This window comes from Pseudopipra pipra, chromosome 2, assembly GCF_036250125.1.
Source record: "Pseudopipra pipra isolate bDixPip1 chromosome 2, bDixPip1.hap1, whole genome shotgun sequence".
Taxonomy (NCBI): domain Eukaryota; kingdom Metazoa; phylum Chordata; class Aves; order Passeriformes; family Pipridae; genus Pseudopipra; species Pseudopipra pipra.
This window is the reverse complement of record NC_087550.1, coordinates 90,632,262-90,656,490: the sequence shown is the minus strand read 5'-3', so window position 1 is coordinate 90,656,490 and position 24,229 is coordinate 90,632,262. Positions and strand designations below refer to the sequence as shown.

The following is a 24,229-nucleotide window of genomic DNA, read 5'->3' as shown; positions in this document are numbered from 1 at the left end:
GTCTTGGAGAGAGGCTCTCCCCTTTCTTCTTTCATGTGCCTTGAAAACCCTCTAGCCAGCATAAGTGATGTTGTGTCCAGTTCTACTCAATTAAACATCAAGGACTGTAGTGGATGAATTCAGGTATGGAATTCTACCTGGACATACATGCCATGATTTAGCTGTCCAAAGTCAGGTATTCATCTGAATTAGACAGCTGGATTCCCTCTAAATTCAGTGGGGAAAAGAAAAGCACACTTATGGGGTAATTCATGTTATCTGCAACAGGTGTCTAACAAATCACTCTTCACAAACACCTCTCTTTCACTGTAGCAGGATCGTGGGTGGCTTGTTTGGGTCAGCTAATATTTGGTCAGTTAAAATAAGGTGAGATGGCTGCCAGGTTATTTGCAAAGGTTACACAAAGCATTTTATTGATCAAGGAACAGATTTGTTGACCAGCAAACTCTCCTTTCTACTTTTATGAACCATGATGCTTAGCAATGTAGACTCTCTATAATAAGAACCGGGTCATGCTTACTTCTCATCTTTCTCCTTGGTAATTATTACTTCTTGTATTAATATTCCTGTATATTGATGTGTTTTGGGGTATTGTCTGGAGATTCATGAGGCGAACCAAGGCCTCCCTGGTGCTATAGGAATTCTTGAAGGTCTGCTTCCAGGTCCAACCTGGGACTCAGAACACAGATAAAGCAAATCAAACGAACGGAAAGTGTTTCCGGTGGAAACAACTACACATATAGGAAGTGGAAATATTTTGTGAGGAATTTTTCCTCACTTGGTGGGGCTGTAACAGAGAGTGATAGTGTGCAGAAATGACTTTGCCATCTCAAAATGAAAGGGTGTGAAAGAGTTTGTTCACTTTGGACCACCTTCTGTAGTGTTTTGGCTAGCACAAACTGCAGGTATTAGATGCAATTGGGGAAGTTAAAGGGACCAGAGGAATGGGTGATGGGGTCACCCTGAGAAGATCACCCTGCCACTGGCACAAGGAGTTTGCAGTGTACAAGGGCAATTTGTTCATCCACCTTTTCTTCTCAGCAGCTCTCGCTTTGTTTCCAGTGGCAAGACGAACACACAGGGGTGGTGTGTCTGGGCCACCCACTCCTACCACTATGAGCAGGAGCACAGAGCTTGTATGTTGGGCATCACCTGTGGCCATGCATGGTCTTTGCTTTGTCCTAGTCTTTTCTCCCCTTGTTATCATTACTTCTTACTGGAGTCTGCCACTCCTTGTAGTTGACTGCTTTTGGCAATGGTTCCCTTATTTGTTGAATGAGAGAAGCTGAGTTGATGTAGACTTTGCACACGAAGGGCATGGGGACATCCAACATATCGCGCCTGGAAGTTTGCAGGTGACACCAAGCTGAGTGGTGAGGTTGACGCACACCTGAAGGACAGGATGCCATCCATAGGGACCTGGGCAAATTCAAGAAGAGGGCCAATGGGAATTTCAGGAGATTTAACAAGACCAAGTACAAGGTACTGCACCTGGATGCATCCACCAGTATCGATACAGGCTGGGGATGAACAGATCAAGAGCAGCCCGGCTGAGAAGGACGTTGGGGTGCGGGTGAGTGAGAGCCTGGACATGACCTGGCAATGTGGGCTTGCAGCCCAGAAAGTTGACCACGTCCTGGGCTGCATCAAAAGCAGTGTAACCAGCAGGTCGAGGGAGATGATTCTGCCCCTCTTCTCTGCTCTGGGGAGACACCACCTGGAGCACTGCAGCCACCTCTGGGGGCCCCAGCACAGGAAATACATGGATCTGTTGGAGCGAGCCCAGTGCAGTGTCACCAAGATGATTAGAGGGCTGGAGCACCTCTGCTATGAGGAAAGGCTGAGAGAATTGGAATTGTTAAGCCTGGAGAAAAGAAGGCTTTGGGGTGACTTAATTGTGGCCTTCCAGTACCTGAAGGGAGCCTACAAGAAATATGGAGAGGAACTTTTTGCAAGGGCGTGTAGTTACAGGACAGGGCAGAATTGCTTCAAACTGAGAATGGGTTTAGATTAGATGTTAGGAAGAAATTCTTTACTATGAGGGGGATGAGATACAGGAACAGGTTGCTCAGAGAAGTTGTGGATAACCTCACTGAGAGTGTTCAAGGCCGAGTTGGATGGGGCTCTGAGCAACTTGGTCTGGTGGAAGGTGGCCCCGCCCATGGCTGAGGGCTTGGAACAGGATCTTTTAGGTCCTTTCCAAGCCAAAACATTCTGTGATTCTGTGTGCTATGATTTGTGACCAGAATCTTATCCTGGATACCTGCTCAAGTACCTACAGCCATGCCTTCTTTCTGCCTTTTCCCCGTGTTTACTAATGCAAAGGTAGGGTGGATATGCAGCTTACTAAAGGAAATGGCTGACAGCTCTGGGTCTGAGGCATATTCACACAGAAAACCATCAGGAGAAGCAGAGTGAGCATGCCTGTAGAAGTGCTGTAGGCAGCCAAGCTAACCAGTCTGCCTTCGTCATGTCTTCCTCTGCCCTCCCCTGCAAGTTAAGTTCCTGCTGCCAGCCAGTGCTGTGTCTGCTGCCAGACAAGCCAGCTCCTTCCGCACATTTTTTTCTGGACATCCAAGTCTTAGAAACCCCCCGTTGCAAATGAGGGGTCTGGATTCCTGGAAATCCTTCTGGATATAAGGAAGAGTCAGCATCACTGTGGGCAGGCCCTTCAGGGATCAGCCAGCCAAATGGGCACTGCTCAGCCATTTAAAGCATTTACATTATAGCAAGGACTCACTGGACTTTATGGTTAAACATTAGGGATAAACAAAAGGACTAGCACTGCTTCATAATGTGGTTCTGACTCCTCTCTAACGATTCAGAAAAATTATTTATCTTCCAGCACGAGACACATTATATCCAAGATAAGCCATTGTTACAAGTTTTTATTTCATTTTACTCAAAACATTTGAATTTCATTCACATTAAGACAGCAACTCCACTAGACAGCCATGTGAATATAAACTTGGCAGAGACAAACAAAATCCATAAGTCTATCAGACTGACAATGGATGGTATATTTTTTCAGCTCTATGGGAAGTGTTAGATATGAAATTCACATCAGCAACCAAATGATTACTTTAATCCTATTATTTAAAGGGCATGACCAGTTATAGGGTTCAAAGTAAGCACAGGCCAAAGGGGATCAACAGCAAGAACTCTACTTCAGAGTGCACAATCTAAGCTCATATATTCAATCATAATATATGTCTGAGCCTATGTCTCAGACCCTCTCAGTTTATCTGTAGTATATACAAGCAGTAGTTGAGAAGAAAAATAATTGTTGCCATACAGAAGGATCTTTCTGCAAAATAGGATGTCCCCAGTCGTATTCAGATTGGAGAGGGGGACTGTTTCTACTTACATCAAAATATTATGTCTGAAGTGATCTGGGAAGTGATTTGCAACTAACTGTATGTTTTTGAACGCTAGGTAAGTTGAAGGGTTTGAGGAATGATAGGACCAACAGATAACCAGTCCTTGGGGAAGAAATGGCTGTAACAGAAAAGGCTAAATGATCTTTTTTTTTTTTTTTTGTTCCTGTGTTCACTGTGAGGAACTTGGAAAGCTTCCTTCAGTGGAATGCTTCCTTATGGGGATCATCAGAGGATCTATTTCAAGCTGAAGCATCTGTAGAAGAGGTATGGAACAAATAAAAAAAATGAATAGGAAGAAAATGTTAGAACCAGATGGTGCTCACCCAAAAGGGACTGAAGGATGAATTAGCTGAAATAATAACAGTGCATGGCCTTTTATTTAAAACAGACTTAAAACTGAGCACCTGAATGTATCCAATACAGTGTCAGCCTTTTTAAATTGTTCCAAGAGAAACTAAGAGAAATAGAGCCTGGTAAGACAGATAAATTTAGTAGAAATCACTATGCAGGATAGAGCAGATATGTAAATATGATAAATTGGAGAAATTCAATATAGCTTGGTAAGGAGAAATCACACTCTGCAGATCCATTGTGTTCCTGTAAGATAATAAGCAGCATGGAGATACAGGAGACCTTTGGTTGACAGCATCTGCTTATTTGTCCTTTTCCATGTACTCAATAAGGGCCCTCACCATACACCCTTAAAAACACTTACTCAGTAACATGGTAAGAGGGAAAATATTTGCATGTATTACATAAAATCAATTGAAAGATAAATAGGCAGGGTTTACAGTAAAAAGATTAATAGAAGATAATTAGTGGAAATTCTTCTAAGGCTGAGGAAAAAAAAGGATCTTAGGCGACAGGATGAGTGGGCACTGGAACAGCATCTTAAACTGAATGTAGATAACCATAAAGCAGTGAATGTGGGGGAAAATCTAAGTTTAGCTAAAAAGTAATGGTTCTGAGATGTCTAGCTGGGTGTAAAATTTAGAGGTTATATAGGTTTACAAAAAAACCCCAAACAAAGGCAAACTGGTCAAAAGCAGCCAAAAAGCAAACTGAATGTTAAAATTTAGGCCATATAATCTAAGAAAGTAAATAGTCATATTGGAAAAAGTTTGAGGAGGAATGATGAAACACAGGGAGTAGCTTTCATACAGACTGAATAGGTAGACTGGTACTCCTCAGCCTAGGAGAGAGATGGCTGAGGGGAGTTATGATAAAAATAGACAAAGACATGAACAGCCTGTAGCACATGAATAAAGATCAGTTGCTCATTATCTCTCCAAAGGTAAGACCTAGGAGGCCTCAGACAAAACTAGTGGGTAATATGCTTGAAATTAACATAAGGAAGATGGTTTTTCAACAACACAGAATAAGGCTACCTGTAGCAGGAAACTGTGAATTTCCTTACAGGGAATCAGGAGGGAACTGTGCAAGTGATATCACTTCATGAAAGTGATATTCAGTATGATTACTGCCTCCAGGTTGAGAAATCCCCAACTCAAAAGTTCTTGTAGACTGGCATAATATTGTGAAGAAGTATCATTACATTCTCTTCTCACATTCTTCCCAAGACATTTCTGAGTTCCCAAGAGCAGCATAACAAATTGGAGGAGCCCTTCTGTTCAATGATTCTCATACTGCTATGGTGTGATCTGAATAACTACAAATTACAGGTTGTGCCTGGCACTATTAACCCTTTACAGGCATGAAAACTTTACTCTGAACCAACCTCCCTCCCTCCTTCATCCCCTCCATCTCTCCCTTCTTCATTTTACATCCCTGTTTGACCAAAAAAACTTATGTTCATTCGACTTTGAAGGTTGTGGAGCCCTAATGTTAATCCTTAAGGGCAAATCAGACAAAGATTTGCCAGGGATGAGTTAGACATTGTCACTTCTGTCTCAGAAGTTACTTAGGTAGGTTCTTGAGGTGTTTGCCAACTGCTCACTTTCTCAAACCTATCTTTTCTCAGAAGCTCACAAGGTCTCTGGCTGCCTCATAAAGTGGAATGGCAATTTCAAATGTTGCTGTTGGCTATTTCAAGAGGGTCATAATAGATATCAGAAATTGAGACAGAAAAAGTGCTAAGGTGAGCAGAAGGAAATTATTCACACAGAAGTAACATTTTGGAGAAGCCATGAGCAGTGGGGCAGTGGGAGGGGGAGGATTATGGAAAGGGGATTTCACCTAAAACACTGAAGGGTTCTGCTGGGAACACCACAGGGAATATGAGCTATTTTGTATAGAATAACAAGTCTCTCATCCTATCAGAAACACAGAGTGATTAGTTTTTTTAACAATCACAGTGTGTTTGTTTCATGTGTCTGGAACAGGGAATGATAAATCATGAGTTTACTGAAATTAATAAATCCGAAAGTAAGGGTTAGTATTTGCCAGTTCAGAAGACCAGCAATTACTGCAGCCTCTGTAGTAATTTGACATTCCAGGTTCCATCTGGATGGGGAGGAAACACAAAATACTCTGCTTATCTGTCATATTCAGGCCCAACATAACAGTCAAGTTGAATCCAGAGGAAAGGGAAGAAGCAACAGCTTCTCAACATAGGTCTTTGCATTATCATCATTTAGAGTCATCATTCCTAAAGACTGCTTGCTCACCTCTTGTTGGAGGTTGTCTCTCTCTGTTCCAAAGTGCTTCCAAAGACATGCCACCAAAGTCCCTGTCCCTGGTTACAGATGAACATACTATGGAGCTGAGGGGTTTAAAGAACACTTATAATCCAAAGAATTGTGCAGATGGCAAAGATCCAAATGCTTCACTCTAGTTTCCTTAAAAGTAGAGGCACCATCTGTTCCTTAGAGAGGGAAAAGAAGGAGAAAGAATGGTAGAGAAAGTAGGGGGGGAAATTGTTGTTTTCCACTCTCTTTGTTACAGCTCTTTCTTATTTCTTCTTCGCTCAGTCAGCAGCCCGGTGAGGGCTATTCAGGGTGGCTGCCTTACATGGTACAGACAGCTACTGCTTGGGGAATTGTTTGATGGGCTGCCTTTATCCTGCAATGGATTTTATGGCTTTTCTTTAATCCGTGAGGACGTGGGATGGATCTTCTGATGGTGCTTCTTGTCCAGTGAAGGACCTGTCAGTCCTGTAACAAGTTGCCTCAGCTTTCCAAGCTGTTGAAAACCTAACTATTAACAAGAAGGATTTTTCTTAGCAGATACCAGTTCCTTTAAACCCTGTATTGCTCCTTGAGGCTTCCTTGGATGTGTTGTCTGTTCCTTTGAAGCACCACCACTCTTCATCTCTGTGATCAATCCATGTTCCTCTGCTCATCAGTGTCAACAGCTGTTTGTCTGCTCAGCTGGGAGAGGGGAAAGCAGCAGGGACACAGCTGCCTGGGTCATTGATTGCAAACCCTCTCCACATCTCACTTGTCCACAAAGGGACATAGGAGCAATTACAATGACACTACCAGACCACATATTGACCAGTGTCTCACTGCCACATTCACCTTTTGGGGGATAGATTTCTCTGAATGAAACTAGGGCTAGCTCCATAGAAGGTCCAGACTAAATTTTAAAACTGAATGAAATCTTTGTCCAAACTGACCATAATGTTCTAAAATGCTTTCAGCTCCATCCCATATCACTATATTACAGAAACACACTTAGGTTTGAGTCTATATCATCTGTGTTATAACATAGCATTACATTATCCTTCTAAAGATAACTTTTCCCATACAAAATCAGAAGATCTTCGAAGCTACTGAACCATAGCATTTAAATTACTGAGGAAAATCTTTTAACACTGTATGTGAAAACTATTCAAACATATTAAGAAAGCAAACATGGAAACACTTTTTTTTCCAGATCAGATTGGAGTTTCTAAAACACTAATCTTTTCACATTGATTCAGGCTAAACATCCTCCCAAAAATCAAATAAGTCTTGCATCATCCCAAAGCAGACAGACTTTCATTATCTGCCGTGACAGTGGTGGTTTTAATGGATTGTCCAAGGATGTCCGTAATTCCTTCATCAGAATCTGTAAAACCCTGATATTTCTTGCTTGCTGAGTATTTCTGCTTGAGGATCGAGTTACCTAGGGGGAGAAAAGAAGATCAAAATATTGCAAAAATCTTTGTGACCAGGAGATTGAATTGAGAAAGAAAAATGTTGAAAATACCTTTTTATCCATTGCATATTCCTCATATACTTGGGGAAAACTATGTATCTGTGAACATCTTATGAGAATGAAATTTCAGGAAGATTTAATATTGCCTGGGTGTTATTTTAGGTTTAATGAACTAAAATGCAACCTCTGCACAAATCTATACTACTTCCTAAGTCATCATCATGGCTGGGCTTCGCGAACGAAGATTTGGGAAGGGCTCTACCCACGTTTGTTACAAGTGCGCTGGTGGCTAAAAAGGCCAATACAAGACAGACAACTCTGGTTGCAAAAGGCACAGCAAAAAGACTCCTTAGGTGGTATATTCTGCAAGGCACAATTCTTTCTGCGTTGTCTTTTCTCCTAAGTAGTAGTGCCAAAAATAGCAGTTCTCCTAAATGCATACTCTCATATTCAAACAAAGCTTGTGTTACACAGAAGAATCAGCCAGTAGCTTAGCCACTTTATAAGTGTAGATTCCCACCTCCCCTGCTCTCTCAGAGACATTATATTTCTCCGTGTCTCAAACTGGCGGAAATAGTGGAAAGGGACAGCTAGAAGTGGAATATTTCTATTCTCCTTTGTTCGCTCTTTTCAGCCAGAAAAGAAGATAAGTGCTGAAATGATAGTTATTCTGGCATCAACTCAGTTGCTGAAGTGAAACTTATGAATGGTTAGTAAAATCATTGAGAAGTCCTGCCATGAAAATGATACTTTTTCCATCTTTTTTTCCCATATGTTAGGTACAGCATCCTACATATAGAATTAAAGCTGCTAAACACATATACCACTGCAGAAGAAGCAATATACGCTACATAAATGCTATATACATAAGGAAAATACGAACTATATGATGTGTTTCTAATTCACAGGATTGTACTGAATGGTACTTGCACTTCCACCCTTAAATTTAACCCACTATTAGAAACACTGCCCCTGTTTTTATTGAATTGTCTCCTCTGAAGCCTTGAAGATGCCTGATCTGTGCTGGGTTAATAAGAGAACCAATGAAGTAGAAATAAAATTGTATATATATATAAAGAAGTGGGTGACATAATACATTTGCCAGTGAAAAAAGCCCCTGCCCTTTCCTTCCCATATCGCTGACAATTAAGAAAATTTGGGTTTCTCCCACCCACCCATCTCCATTGGATTTGATTCTTGTGGGAAATTGGTGGGGGGTGGTGTGCTGCCAATCATTGATGAATATTTACTTATGAGATAAAATGTGGAGTGAGCAGCTTTGGAACTCCTGAAGAAGGATAAGAGGTCAGAGGTTCCCTGTACCTTCCCTAGTAGTATTTGATGGAGTCCATATATCTCATTATGGGATGAAGGAAGGTGCTGCCTGGTAACTCTCCCTCATTCCATTCACAGCTCCATGCAGTCTTGATGTGGCTGCTGAGAGTTAAGTCCAATAGTGAGCCCATAGATCACTGGGTTTTAAATTGGCAGAGACTCCTCTGCTTTCAAGGAGTCAGAGATATTAGATTAAAGAAGAAAAAAATTATTTTCCTGAAGTCAACCCATGACCTGCAACAGTTAAACTAAACCATTTCAGCTGAAGCCAGTATATATTTTAACTTGTAATTGTGGAATACTCATCTTCTATGTGTACTGGTCACATAAAAAAATTTCTGTCAGAGTTGCTGCAGTAGCTGTCAGTGGACAGACAGAGAAGTGAAAATATCATGGAAATTGAAAAAATAATTAACACATTCAGAATATTTAATTTATTTAGAAGCTTTGGAAATAAACTTATTCAAATAGCCCAAATCTAATTTTCATCTTCTTTATACACATTTTTAAACCAGAGCTGAAGTAAGAACTGCAACTAAGATGGAAACAAATCATTATTATTATTGTCACTGTGCAACAGTTGAATCTAAAAGAAAGAAAATTCATGATGATGATGATGATGATAATGGTGCAATAACTAGTCCTTTGTAAATTTGTCAACAACTCATACAGAATTTTGGCTGTCCTGAGTTATATATTTAGAGACAGTGAAACTAAAGAACAGAAAGATGCACTGTCTTGTCCAAGGGCACCCAGCAAGTCAGTGATGGGGCTAGAAACCCAACCAGTAGCTCTTCCAAGGTATAGGTGCAGCTCCAGTGGAGCTCAAGGGTTCACTGAAAATTTCTCTCTATCTGGTTTAATTCATCTTCCACTGCCAGTGCAAATGCAAGGGATGAGTCAGGGACTCCCCATGTGGCTGGGCAATGCAGCAGCTTTGATTAAAATGAGATTTAATTGCCATGGCATCCTTAATCCTATATGCCCATGGTCAGTCCTCCAGGGCATGATGCCTCTGTTTTGAAAATGCAACGGCAAAGGCTGAATCAACTGACAAACAGACCCATGGGCATCAGTGGTCATCAAAATTACTCACATCTATTAAGGAGATTTGGCTTCTGATAGAAAAACTAGGAATTGCCCTTCTCCACCATTTTATTCTGTCTGTGCTTTTCTAGATTTGTAGTATTACTGAGACCAACCATATACATTTCATCCCCATTCCAAATCTGATTACCATTTGGGTGCACAAGAGAACAGCAAGTACAGGTCATAGTTCTGGCATACGTTTGTTTTGCAGGAAAAACTCTTAGCTAATCCATGTATACATCTGTGCCACTACCCAGACACGTGTCAGGACCTGGTGTCCAACACGAAAGGACACCGAATTACTTTGCATCTTCTGGATGCCAAACAACAGCAACACTGTCTCTGGCCAATGTCCTTTATACTTTTGTCCTTCTGGTTTCCTTTAAGGTTGAAAGCATTCAAATTAAAGCACCTCCCTTTGGCAAGCACCAGTCATTACTGAAGAATTACCCTGAAATGCCACTCCACCCTACCCCTCAATCTACAGAGCAGACACCTCCCATGTGCTTCTGATCCAAATTCTTCCCTCTGGGAGGTTTTCCAGGACCCTCACTGTTTTGATTAACAGAATGTGTTTCTGGTAGGATGGCTGATAGATGAAATTGGATTTTGTAGCAGAAAAATTAGTTCCTGGTTATGGGAGGATTAATAGTTCCCCATCTCCTTAACATGTGCCCACTGGCAGGGCTCTCCGCTGGATACTGAGCATGTGCTGAGACAATCTGTTCCTTTGGCTTTCTCTTACACAAAGAGGTTTTTTCATTTTGTTAATTTTCTTCTATTTCCTTCTGATTACGGGGGAACTTGGAAAGAAAGAAGGGTGGAGAAAAAGTAGAAAGGGCTCAAGAAACACCTGCACGCTTGCTCCTTGTAAAAACATGCACTGCTCCACGAAGGAGAAGAGACACAGCTTGCTTCACTCTTCTTTGGACAAGACACTAAGTCACAGTAGGCAAAATGACCAAAGGAAATAAAGCCTGGTACCAATTTCAACCAAAGACTTTATTCTTTCAGCCAGGTGAAGAGCCTTACAAATGTTTGGGCTTGAGTTGCTGTAAAACCTTTCCTTTAAAGAGTGAGCCCTTGGATTCAGCAAACCCATGTTATTAATAAGCATCAGGGGTTTAGAGAAACAAAGGCTAGAGGAGGGGAGGGGGAGCCTTATTTTAGGAAGGAGGCCAAGAAAGACAAGATGTTTAGGAGGGGGAAGTATTGACACCCTTGGAATAGAGAAAGTGTCGAATGCCAGCTGCAGAGCGTCTAAAAGAATGAGTGTCTCCAATGCTTTTGTCTCCTTATATGGTAAAATGATAGAGAGGGGTTTCACTAGGCTGGGGAAGGCAGCAGCCTCTTTCCACACAACGCTGACTGCAGAGCTGGAATCGGAAGAGCTGCTCTTCGCAGGCAGTAGAAAGCCCCAGCTGGCTGTACAGCTCTCTGCTGCAAGCAGGCCACTGTGCTCTCTGCACATTTGTTAGTGGATGTGACCCCCTGTCCCTGGTCCAGGAGGTGACATTAACTGCCCGCTACTGCTCTGTAAGTAAATATCCCTTTTTCCCCCTTCCCTCCCCACTACCCACAGAACATATATGTGAAGGTATCGCTTTAAACAAAGGGTGCAGAGAGGAGGAGAGGGTTGTTTAATGCCCCAGTGGGTTGTTGGGGAGGGATGCAAGAAGGGAGATTGCCAGTCTCCCTTTCTTCTGAGTGCACAGGAGGGGTGCAAAGAGCAGAAAAAGACAAATTTCTTATCACAGCAATTACTGCTGCATGTCCGTCAGTAAAGTGACACATCAGCGAGCTGATGAGGTGCTGTGTCCTTTCATGTGTAACTATTTTTAATGACTGTATTGTGCTGCATGTGTAATCCACTGGAGAGGTGATAAAAAGTAGAAGCTGAGGTCTTAGATTCCTTACACCTCTGTGCACACTACTGCTGCCGAGCTCAACAAAGGAGCATTTTTGTAGTAAGAGCAGATGCACATGAAACAAAGGTAGCCTTTCCTCTTTGCAGGCGAACACTGTGGACAGATTGTGTGTGGGAAAAATGGGGAGCCATCAGCATCGTATTTCTCCTTTTTATGTGGAGAGAATAAATTAGAATACAGATCCTAATTAATAGCTCTGAATTCCTTCTTTTTGTGCTTCTCTTTGTGTGCATGTGTGTGCAGCCACAATAACCCAGGTCCTTACTGTATGCTAGTGTGGATTTCTCTGTGTACATAATAAAGGAAATACTAACTTTCATTGTCTGCATTAATGGCTGTTCTAAACTTTCTCCTTCCCCAAAGGCATACGGCTTTTATTTAGTTGACCTGCATATTTCAGCTTTGCTGTGTACAGAGACACAAATAGTCACAAGAAAGCAAATCTTTTTAAGAATATATACCAGCAAGTCAGTCAGTCTGTGATTGTTACTCCCCTGACTCCAATCTAGAGGTATATTAACTAAGATTGCTAATTGACACTGAGATTGCCAGGGTCAGTAGCTGTAACATTTTATTGATGGCTATGCATATTTATATGTTATCTTAAATGGGAATTGTGCTAAAAGAGACTAACATAAGGCTGTATGCTATTAGATATGCAAATGCATCCAAATGTGAAGGAGTGCTACAATTAAGGTTGTCATTGTGTTTCTGCTACAAATCCTATTTTCATAATTTCGTAAATTTATGGGACTCCCTGCTTTCTGAGCAAAATCTTTTGTGCCTTTTAGCAGCCAGAGGGTAAACTCTGAAAATGCTTTAGGCATTTGGATATCGCAGGCAAAAAAAATAGTATATATTTTTTATTTTATAAAACTTTCTGGTTTTTGCGCCTGTACATATACCTGGGAAAGGATGCATTCTAATTGCTATTCCTTCAATAGAGCCTGTGTGTATTCTTGACCACATTTGGGAAAAATTTTAAAAAAAGGATATGAGTTGCTACATTGAAAACTTAGTTCCTGACAGGCCATAGTTTCACTATCAAAACCAGAGCAGAGCACCAATAAAACTATCTTTTACCCTAGCCATAGCATAGATAATGATCTTTGGCTTGCAAGCCAACGAGTGGTTAAGATGAGCAGGGCAGCCAAAAAGACACTAAATACCATTGTTGAGAAGTCAAATTTTTAACAGTTACCTGGGGTCCCCACCTGACATCTCCATCTGTCTAGCACACCTGAGGCTGGGGGATGGACCAGTTCTTGTAGTCTTTTGAGAAAGCTTAGAAGATCAAGATGGCTAAAGTGCAGGGGTAGAATATACCTATTTTTGGTTCTCACCACTCTGCCAAATGTGCTTCCATGGGAATCAGCAGTCCTACACATGCAAGCACCAAATAGTCACTTCCAGGTGGTTTGGATTTATAGGAAAATATCACTAGTTTTTGTGAGATCACTGTTATCTCATAGCAGTGTTTATACTGTGTCAGATATTGTTTGTCTATGTGAAGCTTCCGTGAAGAGCATGAATTGGTGATTCCCAGCTGAAGTACTCAGGTATAGATAATGATCTGTTTCCTACCTACAATTATACAGTTTCGTAACAAAGTCTAAAGATAGCACTTTCTCCGAAATCTTTTCTGTCCATACAGACATCAGCTCTCCCAGATGGCACACCTTGCATTAGAAGAAAGATCAGACAACTCCTTTGATCACACACAACACAGTCTGCCAGAATCCCATCACGCTCTGAATGTCAGGAGCCAAAAAACCCCCCAAAAATTGGTGACAAAGTACAACTCCTACAATTATAAGGGTTAGCGACAGTTTTTGCTGCATTGCACTGCAAATTCAAGCTTTCATCCCCAAAGAAAGGGATGAGGAGGGCTGCAAAGACCTATAGTCACATAAGTGACCCCTGGCTCAGTTCTCCAGGGGATTGAGTCAAGCAATGTCTTACCTGCTGATGTCCTCATCTCCTTGCCTTACCTTTCCTTGCCTCACAGGGGTCAGGACATTCAGAGTTCAGGGAGCATTGGATAAATGTTAACACCATTAGCCACAAGCAATGCCTGTTGCTGCTGGCCAGCACACTCACATTGTTTCAAGGTCCCTGTGGACCAGTTACATTCAGGTCTGAGTCTCATTTATGTTTCTCTGATGGATAAATCTGTCCTGAGCATCTTCAGACAAACTCTGGATGGTGTAGTGTTGTAGGCAATCATCTTCCCTCACTTGGGTACTGCTTCAGAGATTAGGGGATCTCATAATTTGCATTTTTAGACTGATTAATTCTAATGGTGTAGTTTTAATGTTTCATTTACATATGCACAGTTATTTGTGATGCAGATTCACCCCAAGTGAGAGTGAAATGGCAGGGTGATGACAGGTTTCATGAAAATAAATCTTGGATACACTGACAGCCACTGAAGCATTAACATTTCAACAATATTAATTAGCTATTTATATAGACAGAATTTGATTAAAAACCACCAGAGTCTTCTTTTAAGGATGATCATCAAAATACTCGTGCCAGGTGAAAAAGTTACAGTCCTAATTTTGTTCCTTTTCACATACCCTTCTCTATTATCTTGAATTATATTAATTAGGATGCTGAACGGCTACTACACATACAGTAATATGCTGTAAGAGGAACGTAGGTGAGCATAACGCTGACATAAGCATATTTATCTCTCCCTTTCACACTAAGTTTTCAACTTTAATGTTGCAAATATATGAACCACACCAGACAAGGTCTAAGATATCACTTTTGATGGCGTGAGGTAGTTCTAGATCCTTGATGAGCACAGATATAAAGGCTTAAAGCCTATCACTTTTTCTTTACTCCATCTGCATAATAAAAGTAGCGAGTTGCATTTCCCTAGATGTATTTTGCCATTGCTTTGAAGCACTCTAGAGATTTAGAACAAAAGTGTCTTCAGAGACCAGGATCTTGGCTGTGACGAATTCCACCCCTCCATACTATGCCAGGCATCTCTCTGTGGTTTCAATATCTTCCTTCTTCAGTTAGAAAGGATCTTGCATGCAAAAAGATCTCCTCTGTCCAAGTGCCCAGGCTCTCTGACTCTTTCTTGCTTTCTTCTTTATCTCTCACACACCACAGGTACTTTGGCTCAACGTTAGAAGATAATTTCTTTGCTCTCTGTGTCCAGTCTCCAGCCCCAACCCCCAAACAAATTGGACCAAACTGGTTTCACCCAGGTGCAGTCGATCTGTTTTGCCAAGATGTGCCCAGATGAATGGGTAAACCTCTAAGGTTTACGTAGCCTGTTTGTCATGATTGGAAGGCCAAGGGCATGGCAGCTGAGCAGAGAAGTGTGGATACCTCACAGCTCTGAGGCATCCACTGCCACAGTAGTTTTATAGAGCAGCTGTAAGAAGCACATTAACTGATCCTCCAAACCACCACATGTGTCAATTATCTCAGGAAGGAGGGGGCTTTGTGGTCTTACCTCAGTAAACAGAACCAGAGCTGTTCTTCTAGAGGTCAGAACAAATAAAAAAGCATTCTTCTTCCACAGAGTCCTCACAATTTTCTTATATTCTTTCTATAAAGAAGGAAAACCAGAATATTTGGGACACTGTTCTGGTTTTTTGCCCTGGATAGTAGTGTGCAGGATTTCACAAATATAGGAGAATTTGTAAATGTCACTGCATGGTATCACATGGCATTTCTGGATATTTTTAACTCATGGTCTAATTTCTCTGAGATTACTGATGTTCTTGTCAATAAGAGAAAGTAATCTTTTTCTGGAAAAATAAACCTCCACTGGAGTTTAATGTCTGCAGACACTTAGCTTATACATTACTTATGCAGGGTAGGGCCAAAGATAGTAATCAGGTTTATTAATGTACTATTTTTCTCCTGTATCATTTTCTGTTATCTGCTTAAATGCTCTTATTAGCAATATGAATTGTTATACTTACGTAATATCCAGTATTCTACCTTTCTCTTTGATCAAGCTTTTGCTTATTCTGCAAGAGAAAGAAGGAAGACAGCAGTTTAAAAAGGCTTTAAAATAGAAAATAAGAACAAGCCTATCTGCTTGAACAGTGCTCTTCCTTGCTGTGGTAGATTTAAGAGTCATGCTCCATGTTATTTCAATAGACTCCTTTTCTAATTGAAATGTGTGCAGGAAGGTTGGTAAGACCACACATCCTCCAGTCATTTCAATGTCAGCCTGAGATAATCATAGTGTAAATTGTGTGGGGTAAACTTTCAAAGTATCAATGCTCAGTTCTTCTGTGGTATTTGTAGTTACTACCATTGGTGCTCATTCTGCCACTGCTAGAATGACTAAATTGGAGCAGATCTTTATTAGCTGCCAAACACAATAAACTACACAGAAACCACAAGTAGAGTATTCCTTCTCCACTACTATAACAGGGATTACTTTAGCCAGATGCAGGAGGAACCTTAATACACAAGAAACATTTTCTATTTGGGAGTGTTTATTATTTATGTTAAGGAAAACAGTCTTAAATAGCACACTATCCACTTTCCAAGTCATGATAGGCTGACTGTGCAATCCAGACAAGAGCCAGGTATGCTTTGGTTATCTGTACATGTTAATGCAGTCTGTCTGCTTGGAAAATTGCTCTAAAATACTTAAAAAGAGACGTTGGAATGTTATACCATAGGCAAAATAAGTCAGCCATTTTCAAGGAAACTGAGTCCTTGGAAAAATCTGTGATTTTGAAGAATAAGTTGACTTTAAAAAGTCTATTAGAGATTAAACTTTTTTTAAAATAGCTTTTAAGAGTTGGCATCTAAAGGCCTGATTGAGATATTTAGGAAGAGGTCTATTTACTTGTGGCCTATTTTTATTGGGGTTTTTTTGTCGTTATTATTACTATTTTTTTCAAATATCACACCTGGCTTTTGCTAGGGAGCTTCTAAGAGATCTGTGAATATCTACTCTGAGCTCAAAACTTTCAGAAACAGCAAGGAACACCTCTGCAATTGGACTTCTACTATTCTAACCTTGATGTGGACACTGATAAAGCAGCATGGGCTTGTTAACAGGGCTGTTCTGGGAGACCAATGACATAACATAAGGGCCTTGATTTCTTGAAGACAGGGCACCAAATTCTTTTGATGGGCTTACTTCAGGATTGCTCTTCCATAGCATCAGCAAGAGAAAAACTCTTCTGCTTTCTTCTCACCTTAAAAATTTTAAAGAGAAGGAGTGCAAACACACCTGCCTAAGCATCCCTGTCTCATTTACGAGCTAAGCATAAACTCCAGATCATGGGGCACAGGGTTACCCAACAATTTGTTCCATACAGTAGTCTTGCCTCCTCTTTTTAACGACCCACAAAAAAATGTTGGTATGAACAACACAGTAATAAGCTTCAGTGTTTCAATAACTTTGCACATGTATTGTCCTTTTTCTCTCTTCACTCAGAAAGGGTACCTTGACACAGCAGTGAAGCCACTGGCAGGGGCAGAGGGTCTATGGAAAGGAAGAGTGGCTGGCTGTGCTTCCTGCAGGATGAGTTGTGCATCACTTGCCTCCCATCACCTCGTTAGCTTTTGCATTGGCCATCTTTGCAAATGTCCTTCTGTGGCCCATGGAGAGAGACTTGGCTTTTCTGGTTGACTCCCCATAGCCAGGAGCCTGGTGCTGGGGGACCAGGGATACAGGCAACTTAAAGCAGCAACACCTGTCCTATGGCCAGCAAGGCCTCCAAGCACTCAGATTCCCTTTGCTCTCCCTCTGCTCCGTCATAAGTGTTCATTGGCACTCATTCCATGAAGAAGAAGATGAGCCAGACCTGGACAGATAAAGAAAGAGGGATAGCACTCCTTAATATGTTTTAGTAAATTTAAACACACAGGACTGCTTTGGGTGCCCATGATGTGCCTCTACACCAGCTAACTTCCACGTGCTGAGGTTCAGATGGTTTATGACCATATGTAACTTTCCCACACACCTCTCACCAATACTACAGGAAAATGGTAATTTCTTCTTTTCCTAAAGTCAATCAAAAAGAAATAAAAATAGGTTTCCCCCTTCTCCCCTTGCATGGCCTTATGGACTGGTTTGGAAAAATGTGTAGGTCTTTGAAGAGTGGTTTGCTGTTGCTGCAATGAGATGATAGATAATGAGTGTGGCAAGAGCAGCTGAGTTACAGAAAAATAGTCAGCTCTTGCCAGAAAGACCAGCATAGTTTGAACTGCTAGTTCATAGTTGTAAATAAATCTTTGCAATTGAGCCTTTGGAATATCAACATAAATTGTTTCCAAATGCTGTAGACCTGCATGGCTCATATCACTAAAGTTGCCAGACACAAATCTTCCTTTCGAAGGGGAAGGGAAATAAACAGATAGAAAGTTCTCCATGTGCACAATTCTTCTGGAAAAATAGTCAAGTGGGAGAAATGTGTGTACATCTTGGAGGACCTTTTATTTCCTGTACAGGTAGTAACAGACCATTCTCCTCCAGGAGCACATGTAGAGCCCTAGTACTATTGACCTAATTGAGGTCAACAGCAAGTCCCCCTTTGGCATCTACAGGGGCTTAATTCTGAATTCTGTGTCTCCAGATACCTTTACAAAAAGAGATCAGAACTTCGCTGAATAAACTAAACAACTCCTACATGTTTTACACAGTTTGCCTTGGCTTCTTTCTCTCTCTTGTGCGTGTGCATCTGCACTTTCCAGTATTCAATACCCCATAAGAAGGGTTGAAATAAGAGATGAACAGAACACCACTTATTAGGCTTGCAGCCCCTATTTGAAAAAGCAGACAAGGTCTGCTTTTTCAGTAGTCAATAGTGTCATGGGACTGGGGAATGCTGGATGATTTCTTAATGACATGATGAGCCATAATTTTTATGAGGCAATATGATAACTTTAGCAATTACTGCTAGTAAAATGAGACTGAGCCAGCAGGGGAAGAAGAGGAAAGAAACATAGATTTTAAGTCAGTCTACTAATTTTTTGGTAATTTTCCTGCCAATTCTTACTCTTCCTGGAAGACACAGTGTGGGTAGTGCTAACATTTGGCATAAGCTGTAACTTTTCTTCTGGGCATGCAACAGAAAGCTCTTTTCCTTTTGAAGATGTATTTGTTATGTCTGACGCTGTATGAGGGAGACTGCATGGCAGAAAAAAATCAATTTCTCCTTCATGATACTGTTAAGAGCAATCTGAAAAAGCATAAGTATAGAATGATTGCTGCAATAAAATCTAAAGACCTTGTTGTACTACAAAGCAGTGTAATAACAATGAGCCTCTGGCCCACAAAGCTTTACAGTCACTAAGTATGAAATACAAGAGGAAGAAACAGATCAATGGCAAGGAGATTGAATCGTGATTTGTGTCCATCCAGAACTATGCAAGTCATCTGGTTTGTTTTGTTTTGTTTTGTTTTTTTCATAAAGCCCAAAACAGTGCATAAAGACTGCACTAAGCTAAGCAAGAGAGGGTTTTATATGACAGGAGTCAATGGATCGTCAATGTAAAGGACCATGTGTACAAAGTGACAGGCAAAACCGTTGCTCAATATGATTTCACGTTTATTCACTGTAAGACAACAGTGAAATAATTTGTTTGAAATTATTGCTAATATTTAGTAAATAGGGCTCATGATTACTTTACATTTAATTCTCTCTGGCGCAGAAAATAACTTGCACAATATCCTCAAAATATCACACAGTAGATCCTGAGATCCAATCCAAGGCCAGGACTTAAACAGCCTGGAATTTGGGATGCTTAATCCTGAATTCCAGCTTTCTGAATGAAACCACATGAACATGAATTCCTAACTTTAAGAGATATTGGATCCAAAATTGGTCCCGAATCAAATAAAGTTTCACATAACTAAAACCAACATGCAGATCTTGGAAACTTTCCTTTCTTGTCTTTTGATTTCCCAGATCTCTGGAGTTGTTCTTCATGTCCCATCCAGAGCTGTCCCTGCAGTGTCTTCAAAGAGCATAGTTCATCCCTAAATCTGTTTGGGACATAGAAATGAGGACTGCCTCTCCCTGCTCAGGGTGAGGGGGACAATCTACTGTGACAATCTTAGAGCACATTTAACAAAACTAGATCCCTTCCAGGATAGTGAGGCAAGTGCCCACTATAAGGCACTAAGGGCAGTGACTATTAAATAATTGTTAAATAAATTATTACACTATTATATAAATTATTAAATAAATATATTACATAATGCTTGCTTCTGCTCCCCTGAAAAGCACCTAGAAGACAATACAGCACTCAAGAAGGAACCTCCTGTGACCAAGAGATAGGAACATCCGCCTCTAAGGTAATAGTCCTTCTTCCAGTCACAATGCACTTTGGCATCTTTGGATGAATACAGAAATGTATAAACCTGTAAAGGAATCACACTCTCTGGTTTTTGCTTTTCCACATCTTCACTGAAGAGAAATTTTTCACTCTTTGGTATCAGGGCTAGAAAGAACTCATTCTGCGGAAAAGTGACAAATGCCAGTTCATAAGCGGTTTCTGCTCACATCTTAGCAATAATGCATATTAAATATACAACCAAATCCTATCATTCAGAAAAAAAAATCTAATAAAATCTGATAAAAAGTACAGATTTCTGTCTTAAATACAAAATATTTGAAAAAAGGTGTCACTCCTCTCAGAATCTGTCATACATTTACATGTGCAACTGAGTGTACATTGGTCTGACTCCATTCATTTTGCTGAAATTACTCCATGAAGGAAATTAAGTCCTCTCTAGTTCTTTCATGGGCAAGTCCAAGCATGTTAAGTAGGTTAGGAGTGTAAACAGGCACAAAACAGAGAGCAAAATAAATCCACCATCAACTTTTAAATGTTGTGGTAATGACTGCAACTCTACTTCAAGAGGAGACTAACTTGCTGGAAGCAGTTGTTAAGGAAATGTCCTTCTCTACTGTCCCTGTTCTCTTGTCTTTGACTTCCATTGCTAGCTACTGCTGTTGGAGATGGGCTAGATGGGAGCTTTGGGTAGTCACTGCACTCCTCTCTGCAGCATGTCTTCTTACCTTCTGTCTTTGCCTTATCAGTCCCTATGATCCTCTCTAGTCCTTAAGGACAAAGACCACCTAAGGTACTCCCAGCTCCCCTTTGGGATAAGAAAGTTAATCAGTTCCTAGAGCATCTTTAAGGCCAAAGCAGCTGGACTGCTACTCATTCTGGGTTGTCAGTAGCATAGATGACCAGTTGTCATGATTTTTCCTCCAAGCATATTTTGGGGTTTGGTAGTTTGTCTCTCCTTTTTGTTTAGCAGTTACTTGTAGTTCAAAAGACTTTCCAGCAGCTGGGGCATCACTTACCTACAGCACACACCCCTCACCCCTAAAAACAGCTCACTCCTCAGTCTGGGCTGGTCAATTCAGCAGTTGATCAACCATTAGAAAAAAGCCAAACAAAAAAAGCTTTCTACCCATCAAAACAATATAAACTTGCCCATTGAGTCTGCCCTAAAATTGTAATCACATTTCAGCTATAGCGAATGGAAGATAATAATAAAAACTGAAATTCTGGAGGAGAACTCAGGATTTCAGAATGCCCTGTGGGTGGCTCCCACTACCAGAAGGATAGGATAAACTCCATAATCCAGCAACCTGTGCCAAGAACACTAAGCAAGTAACAACTTTTTGTTTGAGAGCTGATACTGGCAAAAGGACTGCAGCTGTTGTAAATGTCACTTGTGTGTGAAAGACAGAGGTACCCACTTAAGCCGGTAGTACTCAAAACATTTAAGGATTTATAGATCAAATGTGGCTTAAAGAGGAGATGAGGCCTGGCAGGCAGTGAAAATCATGCAGTCCACATGGCATTCACTTTCCATTTGTGAAATTTGCTTTCCTAAGCAGGCAGCTATGCCCTCTCCAGCTGTAACCTCCAAACAGATTTCAGGTGCAACACATGTTGCGACCCTCAGGTTAAGAAAAAAGCTGATGACTCTAATGAAACCCAAAATAAATTGTGGTTAATCAAAAGCATTTGTGTCATTGTTGCTTGTATGTGCATCCAGAAAATGATAGAGACATAAGAGCTGAGGAGCAAACAGCAGTTGTTTCTAATTCAGATAAGCTGAAACATCCTATGCAGTTTCTTCCACTTGCTTTTCCCCTTCCATAATCATTGTTTGACATTTGTCTGAGCCAGGGCATCTAGCTCCCACTTGTGTGCCAGTGCACTTGGATAACTCATTCAGTTGCATCAGAGAAGAATGAGATATACAATCACCAACCCTATACCTCCTGCTGTTAACAGTGCCTATAGTCTCATGCACGAGGAGAGATGGAGAGTTGGTGTTTGCCTGCAGGGGAACAATTTCCAGACACTGGCTTACTGAGTACACAGAGAAGGAAGGTGCAGAAGCACATAACAGTGGTGCCTGAGAGTCTGTGCATTACTGAAGTCTGCTAGCAACGAAAACCTTTGTCTTGCCTTATGCAGGAGATGTTGTTTCTGAAGATTAGCTGGCTCATCCTCCTAATGTACTTGGCTCCCTCCACCCCCTACAAAGACACCTTCTTGCTTTGGATCTATTGGTCAAATCCCCTTCACAAATCCCATGAGAATTCTTCAGACTCAAGGGTTACTCCTCCTTCTTGTCTCTAACACTAGTTCTGGTGAGAGACAGATCAGTGGATGGCTGAAGTAGATGGGCTATTGTCATTGCCCTGCACTGTAGAATTTATAGTCCAGTTTCTTCCTATTGCGTTCATTTATTTTGACTGAAAGTCAGATTAAAACTGAGGTACAATGTGGTAAACAAGAATTGATAAACCTTTCCTGGGGGATTGGGTCAAGTGTAGCTCAGTCTGACATGTATGTGCCTGTTTCTGTCTTCGTGACAGGATAGCTGGGCTCCAGATACCAACATGACTGAGCGCTTTGACTGCCACTACTGCAAAGAGTCCCTGTTTGGTAAGAAGTACATCCTGAAGGAGGACAGCCCCTACTGTGTGAAATGCTATGAAAATCTTTATTCCAATACCTGCGAGGAATGTAAAAAACCTATCGGCGCTGACTGCAAGGTATGCCAGATTTGTGTCTTGTTACAGAAATCTTGGTAGAGCAGCCTGGATACAGAGCTGAGACCTGGAAGAATCCAGCTTAACAGCTACATAGGGGTTCTTTTTGCTGGGAGAGCATAGTTTCTGGACCCCTGTATCTGCTTTTTAGCACTTCATTTGTCAAACACTTCTTTACCAGGCGTGGTAATAGACATGCCTTCCTGCAAGGTATAAAATGTTCTGATGTAAGAAATTCTCTCTAAGTCATTACGAGAGTCTGTCCTCAGGGCCAGCTGTGATCTGGAAGGATGGCAAAAGCAGGTTTTTCTTAACTTTGAGTCAGAGGGAGGGAAGCCACTGCTGGCTTCCCAGTGATCATAATTCTGTGGTCATCAAAGAGACAAGACACGCTCAAGAAAAAGTGCCAACTTGGGGACCACAAAATCCAGCTAATGCTGACCCACGTAATAAATCAGGTAGAGTTAGAAAAAATAGCCTTTTAAATGATGATAAAGGAGTCTAACTAAAGGTTGGAAAGGACAGAGAAGAGACTCTGCTTGAGCTGTGCACTCCTGTACCACATGGAAACACCTCCCTGGTACAATAAGGTGTAACCACCCGCATTTCTTTTAAGATAACCAAAACAAGCGGAGCTCATGCCAGTTTCACCCTGACTGAATGAAGATAGATGAGTCATCCAGCGAAGTGTCTGTTGGACTGCTACAGACTGACTCCATCCAATAGCTGTCCTCCTTGCACAAAATTGACCTGTTCAAAACCTGGGCAAGAGTTTCACTGACAGAGTGAGATTGCAGTAGATTTGCAATTTGCATTGCATGACCATAGGATTCTTGACCGATACAAGGAGATCTGATGTCTGATTTCCTCCATTGCTTATCTGTACCTCTAGAAGCACCAATTAATTCCTATTACTGATACTACTACTCAATCACTAGTTCAGAGATACAAAAGTATATGCTTACTCAGATTGGAAAAAATAAATGTTGCATGTCTTCCAAATAGATCTACCCCACTCTATTGGCAAAGCAGTGGGAAAGTCCCTTTCAGAAACTTTAGAAAGGTGAGAATGTTTTATCATCAAGACAGGGAACTGGCAATAGTCTGTAAGGGGGTATAAAATTGCCAGCTTTCCTACAGCTCATAAATATTCAGATTAGAGAAGAGATACAGCTGGCCTGTCCTGACCTGAAAAAGCAAAATATTTTTGTCCCATTCCAGAATGTGCTTTTGTTTTAAGGTCTCTTTCTAATCCCCTGAGAAGATATTTCCATGTGTTGATATTCGAGAATTTAAAAACTTGGATTGGCTTCAACAAATCTCGGTCAAAGTATTCAGGAATTAATCAGGCTGAACTTTTCAACCCAGA

General features: G+C 41.1%; 1 protein-coding gene and 1 long non-coding RNA gene across 7 annotated transcripts in view; one reads left to right on the top strand and one right to left on the bottom strand.

The window, feature by feature from the left end:
• Positions 1 to 24,229, top strand: part of FHL2 (four and a half LIM domains 2) — a 59,575-nt gene that overhangs the window by 20,068 nt on the left and 15,278 nt on the right. For 2 of the 6 annotated variants that reach the window (XM_064646367.1, XM_064646366.1), the window contains exon 2: positions 22,684 to 22,863. In XM_064646367.1, coding sequence (XP_064502437.1) covers positions 22,708 to 22,863 — 156 coding nt within the window. In that variant the 5' untranslated portion in view covers positions 22,684 to 22,707. Of the gene's footprint in view, positions 1 to 11,258; positions 11,442 to 20,058; positions 20,130 to 22,683; positions 22,864 to 24,229 lie in introns of those variants that run through there. The other 4 variants (XM_064646364.1, XM_064646368.1, XM_064646365.1 and 1 more) reach the window with 4 other exon arrangements.
• LOC135410076 (uncharacterized) lies at positions 6,866 to 17,988 on the bottom strand. The gene is made up of 3 exons (XR_010428511.1): positions 17,261 to 17,988; positions 15,309 to 15,392; positions 6,866 to 7,448 (listed from the first exon to the last, which is right to left on the bottom strand). It is a non-coding gene; the product is annotated as an uncharacterized LOC135410076 (long non-coding RNA).